This window comes from Aythya fuligula, chromosome 16, assembly GCF_009819795.1.
Source record: "Aythya fuligula isolate bAytFul2 chromosome 16, bAytFul2.pri, whole genome shotgun sequence".
In the NCBI taxonomy this organism is placed as follows: Eukaryota; Metazoa; Chordata; class Aves; order Anseriformes; family Anatidae; genus Aythya; species Aythya fuligula.
This window is the reverse complement of record NC_045574.1, coordinates 1,292,177-1,306,365: the sequence shown is the minus strand read 5'-3', so window position 1 is coordinate 1,306,365 and position 14,189 is coordinate 1,292,177. Positions and strand designations below refer to the sequence as shown.

General features: G+C 35.1%; 1 protein-coding gene across 5 annotated transcripts in view; it reads left to right on the top strand.

Moving 5' to 3' along the window:
- NCOA3 (nuclear receptor coactivator 3) overlaps positions 1-14,189 on the top strand; it is an 83,536-nt gene that overhangs the window by 48,207 nt on the left and 21,140 nt on the right. For all 5 annotated transcript variants that reach the window (XM_032198425.1, XM_032198422.1, XM_032198423.1 and 2 more), the window contains 3 exons: positions 8,091-8,166; positions 12,964-13,071; positions 13,740-13,912. In XM_032198425.1, coding sequence (XP_032054316.1) covers positions 12,983-13,071; positions 13,740-13,912 — 262 coding nt within the window. In that variant the 5' untranslated portion in view covers positions 8,091-8,166; positions 12,964-12,982. The remainder of the gene's footprint in view (positions 1-8,090; positions 8,167-12,963; positions 13,072-13,739; positions 13,913-14,189) is intronic.

The following is a 14,189-nucleotide window of genomic DNA, read 5'->3' as shown; positions in this document are numbered from 1 at the left end:
ACTGGCAAGGCTTGTTTCTCTCCATTAAATTGTGCATTACTCTGCTGCTAACATCAAGGTCTGTCTCTGAAGCACTGTAAAGAATAGAACCGAAAGAGTTCATTAAGCATTTTATTGTTTTCTAGGTGTCAGTGCAATGAACGTCTTAAGAGACAGGAGTTTTTCCAAGGTTAATATCAGAGACTAATTCATTAATTGTGTAACAAATTGCATTCTTATATATTAAAAACAAAATCCTAGGATGTTGTCTTGACACTAAAATAAAAGATTCTTGAAGCTGCACCACCGGCTGCATACTTTGTAGACCTAATGTTGTGTCATTCGTAAACATGCAAGGCAGACATCTTAGGGTTTTCTTTTCAGTAGTCAAAATCAAAGAGGGTCTTTCAGTTGATGGCTAGGATGTTCCATTACATTTTGAAGTTGACCTGATGCGTTTAATGCTCAGGAATTTTCACGTCAGAGGTCTTTATGCTGAGGATAAGAACTTGCCTCACTTGGTCAGTCTGGCTGAAAACGGTTTCTTTCATAGAATCCACCCAACAAAAGGGGAGGTCTATCAGAAGTTTACAGTATCTCCCAGGAGACTGTATACAAATATAGAAACAATTATAGTTTACTGTTCCCCAGTACTTCCACAAAAGCAGAGTATGACAGAGCTGTATAGAAATCCTCACAGGCACCAGGACTGTCCTTTTCAGGGATTTGCAGTTTCCAGCTGCTGATGTTCTGTGCCTCTTAATAGTGGGAGATTATTCAAGCACTGGGAAAATGGCAGATGAAGTTAGCAGGCTGATATGCCAAATGAATGGCGAGGTGATTAATGACTGTGCTGTTTAAGGCAATCGAGCACCAACAAGATCACATTGGATCTCCCCAAATAAAGTATCCTAGAATAGAACTGCGGAAACAAAGGTATGATTAAAGCTTTTAGATAATTGCAAAAATTCTAGCTTGCTCATAGCTTCTGAGAGGCTTGCTTTTTAAATAAGGAGATATAAAAGGAATAATTAGGTTTTATTTTCCACCTTTGCAATTGTAATTAAAAATATTTTTACCTCTGCAACTTCACACTTGAACATGTTTACTTCTTCAGATAAGAAGGTATCTTAACAGCCAATCTCCGTGCCAACTGATTTGATGAATACTCTCAATTCACATGCAAGAGTCAAAGACTAAATTGTAAATGCCAGGGATGAACAAACATTACTAATAATAGCTGTAGAAAATGCAACATATTCATCTGTTCTGAATGCTTTTATGAACATTACTTGCAGGGAAGTTCAAAAGCTGGCATTAAGCTTGGCATCTACTTGACAGAGATCACAAGTCAGAAGCTGATAGTGTGGACAGTTAGTTTTTGATCCTGTCAAAACCAGTCAGTTTGTCTGTTTGTCTGAAGGTTTTTTGGTGTTAGTAGAGATTTTCATCCAAATTTTATTTTGCAGCTGCAAAGTGACTTCTGTCTCTAAATTTCAGTTTCCAGTGGACAAGATTTTACAAGGAAATTGCTGCTATTTTGCCTAGTTTTTAATTGCTCCTTTGGAAAATTCTGACTTTGGATTGTTCTCATTCTAAACATCTTTTACATAAACTGTGGTTTCTGGAAAATGAGTAAGATTCTGCCATGAAAAGAGTCCGATTCAATTATAGCAATGCCATAGCACTAAGTGAGTTAATGCCATTTATAATACTGTACTTGTGTTTAAATTGTCTCCAGAATCCAGAAAGCAGTCTGCTTCTTGAGATTCTGGTAAAGTAAAATGCAGAACAGAAAAATTGCTTGCATATAATACATAAAAATGCATTTGAGCAGTCAGAGTCTCAGGAAGGAGAATCAACTTGCTGACTACATGTTCAGAGCTTCAGGAAAGGGAATTGGACTTGCTGATGTCTTGAGGAAAGACCATGTGTATTTAGTGAAACAAGCTTGGTTGAGTTGATTACACTTCCTGTTTTCACCAAGAACTTGAGAAGTACACTCTGTTTTTGAAGTGTCACAGTGTATACCTCCCAGAAAATGCTAACCATTGCTACTGAAAACTTGCAGGTTGAGTTCTAGTTCTAGTGAAACTATGTTTGGGAAATTGCTTGCTTTCTTTTAAGGGAAAACTAATTTCTTAGTCATTATTACATTAAGGTAAGTGGTTGTGCATCTTTTTCAGCTCATGCAGGAAAATATCTTTGTCACCCTATTATCTTACAGGAGCTACTGTAGTTTGTAAGAAGAAAAAAAATGTAGTAATCGGCTAATTTACCTGAGCTTTAATTGGTGTAATAGTGATAGTAAGGATTTGGTTTTTCTCTCTAAGTATATTAATAAAAATGTTTTGCCAAGAATGCATGGTTAAATAAAATTGGACTGCTGTATATGACTTTCAGTGTTTCAAGAATAAGAACAAAAGCATTGGCTAAGCTGTGAAAACTAGGTTTTGTCAGTAGATTGTCTCTAGCCTTGAGTTCTGAAAGATTTGCAAAGTTTTTGCTTCAGTTTATAAAAAGAAATTGAGATCAAATGCACTATTTTTTTTCCTAGTAAACTCAAATTGTATTTTAATGGTTTTATTCAATACTATTCAATATTTAAGTGCCTCATCATTTTGCAGTTCTGTCTAGAAATCAGAAAGATGTATTGGTCCATATTAAAATAATGAAAAAATATTAGTAAAAAAGCATGTTTTGCATTTTTTAAATAACAAGGTTGGTTAGATGTTTCAATAGAAGAGAGATGGTTCATATATTAAGAAAAAATACATGCACACACACACAAAGAGAACAAAAACCTGGAATCGACATCAATTTTCCCCTCCCTCCCAAGTACCCATGAGGCCTATGCTCTGAACAGCTTTGTCTCCTGAGAATTTCGAGGGTTTTTTTCAGCTTATGTTCTAGGTCCTATTTTATGATACAGCAATGCAAAGTAAGCGTGTATATAAGGCTTAAATACTATATGGGTGGCCAAATTTTTCTGGAGTATAGAAAGATACTTCTGAACTCTTCAGAATTTAATTTCAGTTAGGCAGAGAAAGATAGAGTATTAATTAAAATTCTTTCTCTAATGTGGAGTGCTTTACCTTTTTTAAAATTTGATATATTAAGCTCTTGAGAGGAAGAAAAATAATGAACTTTCTATCCTGTTTAGATCCAGTTTTAGATAGCTGTATCAAAGCAAATATCTCACCCTTGTAGACTTTGTCAGTCTTTACTACTACTACTCCCACTGAAGTCACATATTGGTGAGGCATGAAAGAAGCTTTCGTCAGGTGAGTTAATGTATTCACGTGAAAACATAAAAAGTTAGAGGTGGTTAAAAATAAATTATGTTTTCAGATTTATATGGTCCAACTCATATCTTCATGTTCTAAAGCTCTTAATGTCTATTCCCAATTTACAGAGATTTTGTAGCTTGGATTAGTAATCCTAATTTAAATAATTTAGGATCTTATACTTCCCTTTTAACAAATTATGTGAATTAATCCAAATTTAATTCATAATTTAGATGACATCATAATATGTAGACGTGTTATATGCCTTAAATTCGTCTTAGTAACCTGTGGATTATATCATGTCTCATGGCATGGAGTCACTTTTGAATTAAGTCTGTGTAAATCTGGAAAGTGACTCTCCCTTGGTATTCTCTTGTGAGCTCTGGCAATGGCAATTTGTCCTGTAAATGGAGAACTTCATTAAAATTCTTCTCTCTCTCTCTCTCTTTTTTTTTTTTTTTTTTTTTTTTTTTTAGGATTTTACTGCTGTTATCAGAGAATAGCACACTGGTCACAGCACAAGCTCTTTCCATAGCACCCACTGTTTTGGCAAGAATGATGGGGAAGAAGTGTTTAAGTGTTTTCCACTTCTAGAATGTCAGTATAAAACTCAAGCAGACCATATATATTTCAGTCAGCCAATGACTTGCCTGAGTTTCTTCTGTTGTGTCTGGATGTACAGAAAAGAATGGTGGTGGTGTGGTTTCTTGCTAGTTATGTAGTTACCACGTCTCATTATAGTAGCCCATATATCACATCCTGTCTCTTTGGTGGTATTTTTGCTCAGGATTCTTTCTTTAGATATATCTATAGCATTTTTTATTTTTAATGTTAACTAAGTCTTCCAGATACAAGTTAGTAAGGACTTACCTATGTTAAAAATATTCTAAACCTGAGATACCAGCAGCTCTATCGACAGCCCAAACAACAACATACAGTACACGGGCTTGGACATTAGTTGAGATGAAAGGCTCCTTTCAGCATCTTTCGGTCTCCTGTTGCCAGTGTCATGCAAGTAGATGGTGTGGCTGCATCATGTCCAACTGCCTGTTACTTAAAAGAGCTATATCCCAATGAGAACAGCTTGCTAAGTGTAAGTTCAATACCTGTTTGCAGCTGGGTTATGAGGACAACATTTGTTCCGACTGCAGAGTGTGGCTCACATGTCACAGGTGAGCTGCTTTAACCACTTTAGCACAGTGCTGAAGCTGACAGGTGAGACGTTATGCTACAGAATACCTGGCAAATGGTCAAGGCAGAGGGATAAAGACTAGCCTTTTTTTGTGACAGTGAGTTCACTGGGACCCCTGTTTTTTTTCCGTTTTGTTATGACAAGATCTGAAATCTATTGTAGTGGCTAGCAAACACGGACATATAGGAAACAAATTAACAAGTAATGACATTCCAAAAATAGAGCACACACATTATTTATCAGAGGAATATGAGAAGTACCAGGAGTGTGTTCCACCTCTGCCCATCCTTTAACTGAAAGTGCCCTGTCATTTTAATATATGCAAAGAGAACAAGGCTCAAGTTAATTGTCATGTCTTGAAAAAAAAGGCAAAGTGCATAGTGCATACTAAACGCAGCAGGGAAATTGGTAAATGAAACCTGACAAGGCCTGAAAAATTATAGTCTCCCTAAGATGGAACGTATAATATAAAAAGGATGTGTGCTGAGTTAAGATTGTTTAACATGTTGCAACAAGGTGTGCTTCATTGACTACCAGATTATAGATAGCACTTTTTATTTTTTTAACTGACAGCCCTTATTCAGTGAAGTCTGTGTCTGAGTCAGTTATTTGTTATCTAGAAAACAGAGGCTGAGAGGGTGGGAGAAAAGGGGAGTAGAGAATGATGAAATCCATATGTTTTGGAATAGTGTTTTATTATCAGTTGTTGTACTGAGGAAAGTGCTAGATTTGGATAATGATGTATCAATACAATTAACAAAGTAATTTGCTTTTTCCTCCATAATGTGGGTGTAGCTGCTTTAGTCTTAAAGTATAGGCGAAAACTTAAAAGATAGGTGAAGCACAAAATAGTTACAGTACACCAAAAGCTCCACATTAACTCTGTACTTCAGTCTCATTATCTGTTTCTGTAGTTAGTTACACTGTGCTGTCGGTTCACAAAGCTGTGGTTAAGGTTCAGTGGTATTTTTTCCGTCTGCTTCTTTTTCCCCCCAGGAGGTTAAAAAAGATGTTGCTTTAACGTGCTATAGTCCACAGGATAGTGTGTTATATTTGATTTCCTTTTTAAGCAGGCATATGAATTGTCTCTGAAACATTTAAGGAGGACTGAAGATGTAATCCTCTTTAGATCTTTCTAAATGTAGCCATTGTGTTTACCTCATCTGGCACATTTGGCTATGAATGTGTCCTACTGTTGCTAGCTGTGCCACATACAATGATATGGTTTATCACTTGGCCATTCCATCCAAAGTCTAGTGTAATATTTCTGTAACGTTTCTTAAAAATCAGATTGAAAACAACCAATTTTAGACTTAGATTTTTTATCTGTGCTATGTTGAATGCCTAATTTCTACATGGTGTGAACTGAGAATCTCTGTAGCTCATCCTGAAAGTGGGGAAGGCAGCTGAAGGTCAGTATGTCGAACTCATTGACATCAAAATATGCCAAACAATGGCTTTGTTTGAACAGTCTTATTTTGGTTGAACCATTTTTAGTCAGGAAACAGTATGCTCACGTGTGGAAAGTGGTACCAGTGTGGGGAGAGCTGATGGAGAAGCAACTGCACAGCCCCAAATGCCAGGCACTGTAGAGTAGCACTGGCTTTGAAACTGGCAATCGCTTGGTGCACGACTCTGCTTTGGTATAGGCACTCTGGGAACTCGGACTAATTCAGGTGAAGCAGAACAGAAAACAGTGTTGACATAAAATATTCTTTATATTTAAATTGTTATAAAGTTGGCTGTGATCGCATTACTCAGATGAGGAAGTATGGTTTTAGAGTAGGGATAGGGAATACTACTCTAGATGCTCTTTTAAATCCTTTAAGGGCCTTCCTGTGGGATTATTCAGGAGGTTTCTTTGCAGTTAATTTCTTGCAGTACTACTTTTAGAATTCTGATTCCATCATCTCTTTAAACAGCTCAGATTACTTACATCTATAGAAGGAATATTTACATGAGAGGAATAGAGAAGGAATATTCTAAAACTTATTTAAATAGTATTAATATTTTTGTGGGATTTTCAACTTTATGCTTTCTCAAGGTTCTTCTCTTTCCCCTTGCAGTTCCAGTCATACAGAATCCGTTAGGTACTGGTGGGTCTTGATTCTCCTGCACACTTCTTCAAGTGATTTAGCACTATCAGATTCTCCTGCGTAGTTCAGCTTTCCAGTGAGACTCCTGTTTGTAATGTTGAACTACCACCATTCTTGTGCAGGCGTAGGCATCAGTTTATCAAGCTGCTCTAAAAATGTGAGGAAGAAAAAGCTTCACATCGCATTGAGCAGTGAATATAATTTATGCTACCTTTTTCCTTTGTAAACCCCGTGCAGTAGAGATATTAGCAAATAGCCTTTGCTGAGTATAAGACCATCCTAGGAAGCCAGGTGGCAAGCTGTAACTGAGTGCAGTATAGGACTGGTTAGCATTTTTATGGAAACGAGCAGCTGAAGGATTTAATTTTCCATCATGTCCAAACAAATGTTTCTGATACTGCATCTTAGGATTTCTTTTGATTTTTCTTCTTTCTGTGTGCTCTTTTGTTCTGGTTTCCATGATTAGCAGAGGTTGATTTAGCATAAAGTAGTGTTATAGACGTCTTTAATTAGTAGACAATTTACTCTTGATGCTTACTCTTATGTGACCACATTGTCAATCAACCTTCTAATTGGCAATTCCAGTACATACAAATAAAGCTACAATCAGTATTGTCAAAGGGATGGTTAAAACAGCAGATGAATGTGAATGCAATCAGTTGATAGGAAAAGCTTCAGTTTAATCTCTTAAGAAATGAGCTACTTGAATAGAACTCCTTTACCTGCCTGCTGGTTATTACCTATTAAGTAGTCTGGGTAGAAGTATCGATTTTGAAACTCTTGCTTTTGGATAGGACTGTAGTGTGTGCTTACATGTGAATGTCTCATAAATATTTCCCAAGAGCAATTTATTTTTCTAATTAGCTTGAACAGCCTCTGCTTTACATAGTGCTTTAAGCAGTTTTCAGTAAATCAATTCAATCACGCAGCTGTTGTTTGAAACTTTTCCTAAGTTACCGTAATTCTCTGTAGAGACCCAGAATCTCACTAATTAGTACACTTAATCGTACCTTGTATGAAATGCATGATAATATGGATTACTCATTCCTAGAATTTCATAGAAAAACAGGGTAACAGAAAATCAAATGTTTGTAGCTCGGAAAACTGTTTGCTATTCTCATGTAACAGTGCAAAGCACTATGTACAAGCTGAAGCAGAGTGGCTAAGTGCTTAGTTTTGTACTTGCCAATCACAACTTTACAAAATAATTTTTTAATAGATTTTAAAGTTACTAAGATCAAACATCTACTTTTTTTTCCTCCTAAAGGAAAAAAAAATGCATTTAAAATAAACATTTTCAGTTCTTTTAAGAAAGAAAATCTATCATACTAGTGGCATTTGTGATGTTGAGATTCAGATTTTTTTTTTTTTAGAATACAGCAAAAATGACAGTTACAGTTAGTACAATTGAGTTATAATCTTTCACATTAAAATATCTGAATAATGAGTGCTTACTTTTTAAAAAGATTATTAATGTTAGATGAAATATTGAAAAGCAAACACTTTTTTCCATGTACAGCCTTTTTTGTTTTTCAGGATGTGACTTAAAATGACTTCTGATTCTGAAGGTCCTATGAAAAATATGCTGTGCTTGAATGTTTGCTAAGGACATGTAAGTTACCCATTTTATACTTGGACTATATGTACCTGAACAGTTATTTCTGTATCATTTTTAAAGCTGCATATTATGCATGTAAGTATATAAGAAGCATGGGGAGAGGGGAAGAGAAGAGGGAAAGAGAGCGAGAGAACCAAAGGCTTACTGCAATACTAACATAACGGGAGTTTCTCGAGTTTGCTTTTGTGTGGACTCCTATCCTTGTAAATGGGAACGTCAGTTGTTTCTGTGGTCAGTCTTGCAACAAAAGAAACTTTGGCTGGTTTGAATAACATTTTGAATCAGAATTTATCACTGGAAAGTTATCATGTTTTTATATATATATATGCTTTTAAGGAAAAAAAAAATATCTTAAGAATGGGGAGCAGCTGAAAAGAATGTCTTTAGTTTTATTTACATAAAGTTAAATTTAATGATTTAGGACTTTCCTTAGCATAAACCAGTTTATTACAGTTTGCATCTTAAGAAGTTTTCTGAATTATGTCTTGGTTTTTAGAAAGGAAGATTGTATTTAATACTTTAAAATTATGTACAATTAAAGAAATTCCAGGCCATCTTCATGATTCACTGAAAAGGACTGGTTTGATTTAATTTTTCATAATTGGCTTATTCTGGGGAATGCTAAGAGCCAGTTTATGCTTTTTCCCTAGTGAACTCTTCAAACGAGAAGTCAGCTCAGACATAAGAGCTTCCAAATGTGCTATATGCCACAAATACATATATTTACTATAGCAAAATGTTGATGGTTTCATGGGACTAAAAAAGTGCTAAAAGAGTGTATGCACTTAATACAATTTTATCTTGTGTGTGTGTGTATGGTCAACTATTTCAACTAAACAAATACAAAACCTAAATCTGAAGTATATAGTTGTCTATGTTTTCTGGCTTCTGATAGGACAAAAGTTTCCCAGTTGCCATAACCTTTTTGGTAAATAGCTCTTTAACCAACTGAGAACACCGGGATAAGAAAGAACATAAGGGAAGTAGCACTTGAAGAAGCAAATGAGCTCACTGAAAGACAACATAGCAGAAATTAATGTTCTAAGTTAGGAGCATTCCAGTTTATGTGAGAGTGAGGGGAGTAAGACCAGGGAAGAAAAGATCACATCAAGCTGGAAACTTTCTGCTTAATGTACTCAGTACTTCTTAATGTGCTTTTGACTTGAATGCTCTCTAATAAATGGCTTTAGGAACTTTCTGAATTTCAAACATCTTATTGTTGACATGCTTACTGTTTTTTGATGGACCAGGACACAATTTTAGAATTTTTTAGCCTGTCTAAATATTGAAACTGGCAGGTTGAAAAGAGACAATCTTCTGAATGCTGATGATTTCTTTAAATTCTGTTGGTTTGTCTTTTGAAATTTGTACATATATTGTTGAAATAGATGGACTGTTAATTACTCGAACTGGTTTTATGTCGTGCAAAACAATAGTGCTTCTTTTTTAACAGTCCATTTGTGATTTTCATTGAAAAATTAATAGACCTAGCATGTGAAAAGTATAAGGCATGTGAAAAGTAGAGACATATGCACCTCATTAAAAGGGAATAAGTGTCTTTTTTCAAGACACTTATTGATGAGCAAAAAGTTATTTGTTATTTTTTGTTTTCTTGATTCCCCATTTTGATGAGTGAGAAAAAACATGGAAAATATAAGATTGTATTGGAAAAGGTAAATCTAGGGGTATTGCAAAAACAATTCTAGGATTTAATATTTTTAAATAGTCATGGAAGTTTGAAACATTTTCTCCAAATGTTGCTGCCTCTGGTTCCAATCCACAGGTGGATATAGGAACATTAGTATACAGTGGTTCATTACTGCTGCAGCTGAAGGAATTAATGTCTTTTTCTTTGAAGACATTAAACCATCTCTTAGAACATCTTTTCTCAAATTTAAGTATAAACTTAAAGTTAGCAAAACAGTTGTCAGATTTTTTATGAAAGTCATTATTGTCACACCTATCTTTCAGTTGTTCTGAGTAAGAATAATAATATATAATGAAAGATTATAATTCCTGTGCTTTGGGTAACTTATACTTATCTAAAGTTTCTTACACTTTCCTTGGTTTATGTAGTAACTGAGCTATTTATTGTGTCAGATTAAGCTAACTTATAAATATCTTTTCATTAAGCAAATAAGAATTTCATTGTGCAACACTTTTCTAAAAATAAATAAATAAATAAAGCTTTCCTTGAGTCAGATTGTGCAATATAAGCAGTAGAGTCTTTCTAGCACCATTTTTATAGCTAGTATTACAGATGCAAGAGCCAGAAATTGTGCTTTTAACTTAGCTCAGAAAATAGGTTTTCGAAGGTGGTTATATTAAACTTATTTTATTTCAATGGTAAAAATGCATTAACTTTTGAAAACTGTTTCAGAGTGGTCTTCTAAACATAATGGGTAGCATAAAAAAATAATGAATCCCTCTGTCCCTCAAATAGATTTATTTTTCAAAAAACTCTTTAGCCCATTAGAAATTACAGGTTCCTATTCAATAGATAGAGGTAATATGTGGTATCTTTTAACTGGTGATTTGTTTCGTTATTAACTCACTCAATAATGGCTTCTTTTGCTAAGATGTCCTGTAGCAGGAAGATTAGTTTGACTATTAACCATTTGTACTGTAAATCCACGTGTATTGGAAAGCAGCTGCTAGAGTTTCCTTAGCTAAGCAGTTGTTGTAGATGTTATGTACCTTCTCAGGAATACCTCTGGAAAGGTATTCTTAGGGAAAAGAAAAGGCATGGGCAGAGCACTGTGCAGCTCCAGGCTGGAAGAAGTACTGCAAGCTACTTGGGTATAACAGTAGGGAAACGAGCTACACCACTTACCAAGTTTTTCCTTCCTTCTTCAAGCTTCTATTTGTAGGCACTTAATGTTTTTCTTGAATACAAGTGCTGTGATGTGTATCATATTTCTGAGACAAAACATAATAACTTTGTTTTCTATTTAATCCTATGCTGAATTCAATACCTGTCAATACAGGTAGATGCCAAACCAGAAATGGCATTTCCATTCTAAATCACTTAATGCAACCCAAATTATATTCCATTGAAATGCCAAAAATCAAGCTATCCAAGCTCGTTTTTTCCACTATTTAATACAGTTTCAATCTTTCTTCCTCTTAAATAGAATCATTTGCTCTTAGCTTCAGACATATTTGCTGTGCCCACACCCTTCCTGAGCCATCCTTGAATCTTATTATAGCTTAGCTCATCCTCTCTCTCGCCGCAATAGCTCTTCGTGCTGCAGCATCGCACTTTGCCTGGGAATGCAGCTGTGGGAGGGGAGAAGCATCGATCCTGATCCTCGGGTGCGTGTGTCACCCATGGCCTGAGCATGAGCTCCACGGGCATAAGACCCTGTGAGTCTGTTCTGTCCTGAGCCTCCGCTTTGGAGAATCAGCCGCTTTTTGCATGATCGTAGCTTGTTTATATAATTTGGTTTTGAAACTACTTGTTCAGCTGAGCAGCTTTTCATTCAGCTGCTTAATTGAAGAAAACACCATTCATGCTGCCGTTTAGCAATATACTGTCATCTAGCGGTGTAATTGTGTACTTGAAGCAAGGTGGGCTGCTATTTTCCCTGTGTTTAGGAATTTTTACCCTGGAGAAATACCTGATTGAATAACAGTCCTCAGGCTTGCCTTTTGATCTACCCTGTCTTATCCATCCTGGTTTTGTATCAAGGAGTTAGCTGTTACACCAACTTCATATCTGTGCAGTCCTTGCTATAGTTGTGGAGTTAGGCATCTTCTGTAATAGTTTGTTTCAAATGCAAGATTATACTTTACAGTTATTTTTAATTTTCCTGTGATTTACAAAGTATGTTACCCTTCCTGTCCTAGTGCATATCACTTGGAATAAGACTTGGTTATCAATATGACTTTATGTTAAACATTTGCTTAGCTGCAAGGAGGACTCATGCTTTAAATGTATGCCAGTCTACTGAACTGTGCAAATCTGCAAGAGCAATTCAGTGTATCCTCCTCAGTGCAGTCAGCAAACCTCTGTCCTTTCAAGTCTTCAAAGGTTGGTATTGCTGTAGGAAGAATGTCCCCAATTCTCTGTCTGTAGCTGACATAAAATGGTAACAGTATCAACTGCTTCAAGCAACCCCTCTGCTGCTTCACAAAAGTACAGTCTTGTGGGTCTTTCCCTTTCAGTTTGCTCCTCTTAAGTTGTAGTATTTTTTGCCACAAAAAGCAAGAACCAAATTAGTACATCAGAAGCAATGCAAACACCTCTCTTTTTTCTTTAGATGGCTTGTCCTGGAAGCACTTTGTTTACTAGATGTCTTTTCAAGGCTATATTCCATTTTAGTTCCTTTACTGTTTTATTTGTAAAGAAACCAATTTCTTATCAAGTTTTCTAGCGTATATTAAAATACTGAGAATCTTACTGTTTTCAGACAAATTGGAGCTATACAGTCATTCCTGTTCTATGGTGCAAAGCTTTAAACATCTCTGAAAATGGGAAAAATTATTTCAGCATATATAAAATACAGATGACTCATACTAATTTATACTGTGAAATTAAATGCATTTTTTTACATTTAGTCTTGCTGACATTGATGCAAAGTTTTGTAAACCTATATTTTGGTGAAATAGAATAAAAAAATTGTAACCAGATTTATTTTTAACAGTAAAATGGTAGATGGATTTTCAGTTATAAATAAATAGATGAAGACTCAGTTCTATAGATAAAAATAAGTTTTCTGGATAAGTTTTCTACATTTTATACTTTTATTTTGAGAGGTTCATTCACAATTTTTATTTTATTGCTTTTAGTTGCTGATGTGTCGTCAGGATGAGTGGATTAGGAGAAAACTCCTTAGATAGCTTGGCCAATGAGTCAAGGAAGCGCAAGCCATTGCCTTGTGATACCCCAGGTGCAAGGTAGGTGTATAGAGACTACTTTGTTTCTTTTGCTATGTGTTTGTTTGTTTTACTATCTGAAAAGTTTTCATTGCACTTTTGAGTATGTTTTTACTAAGCATTGTGTTCAGTTGAAAAATTGTTAGGCCATTTTTTGTTGTGAAGATGCACAGCTTTACTATTATGTGTAGATCTGCCAAAGCTTATGAACTACACTCAGTAGTTAGTCTCTTGCTAAATCTTATTGGAGTGGATGTTTAAGGAGTCACTGTTTGAAGCTGTGATAGCAAGACAAAAGAAGAAAAACTTGTTGCTTCACAGTAATTACAGAGGCAGCATCTTATATTTGGTAATTGATTTGCAGGCCTCATTTCAGATGGTGACTATTTTAAATTTATGACAACAGAATATCACAGAAGGATTTTTTTTGATGAATAACTTCATGCCCTCTTAAGATAAATCGGTACTTAAGATTATTAAAAACAAAACAAACAAAAAAAAAAAAAAGGCAAAAAAAAAACAAACAGCAACATACCAAAACACACGCATACCCCGTTAGATTTGTGTTTGCTAGAAGAATGACTACTACTTAGGTTTAATAGATAGGTGTTACAAGAAGTTCAGTGTGAGCACACAGCCTTTTTGCATGATGGAATGTAAGTATATTTAATAATGTTTTTGATTCCTAGTCTGACCTGCAGTGGTGAGAAGCGTCGGCGTGAGCAGGAAAGCAAATACATTGAAGAACTGGCTGAACTGATATCTGCTAATCTGAGTGACATTGATAATTTCAATGTCAAACCAGACAAATGTGCTATTTTAAAAGAAACCGTGAGACAGATTCGACAGATAAAAGAGCAAGGTACAGTTCCCTGCTAAGCCAAACAAACGATTTCATTTTCTTGTGATTCCTTTTTCAAAGGGAAAGACTAAGTAGTATAATACATATATTTTTAAATAGGTATATGCAAAAAAAAAAAAAAAAGAAATTCATAGTGATGGAATATATATGTATTCCATATATATATATATTTATATATATATATTTCACATGACTATATATATACATATTAATATATATATTTTAAATGACTAGCCTACCAAGTGTCGACAATACATATTTCCTTTGAACAGTAGAT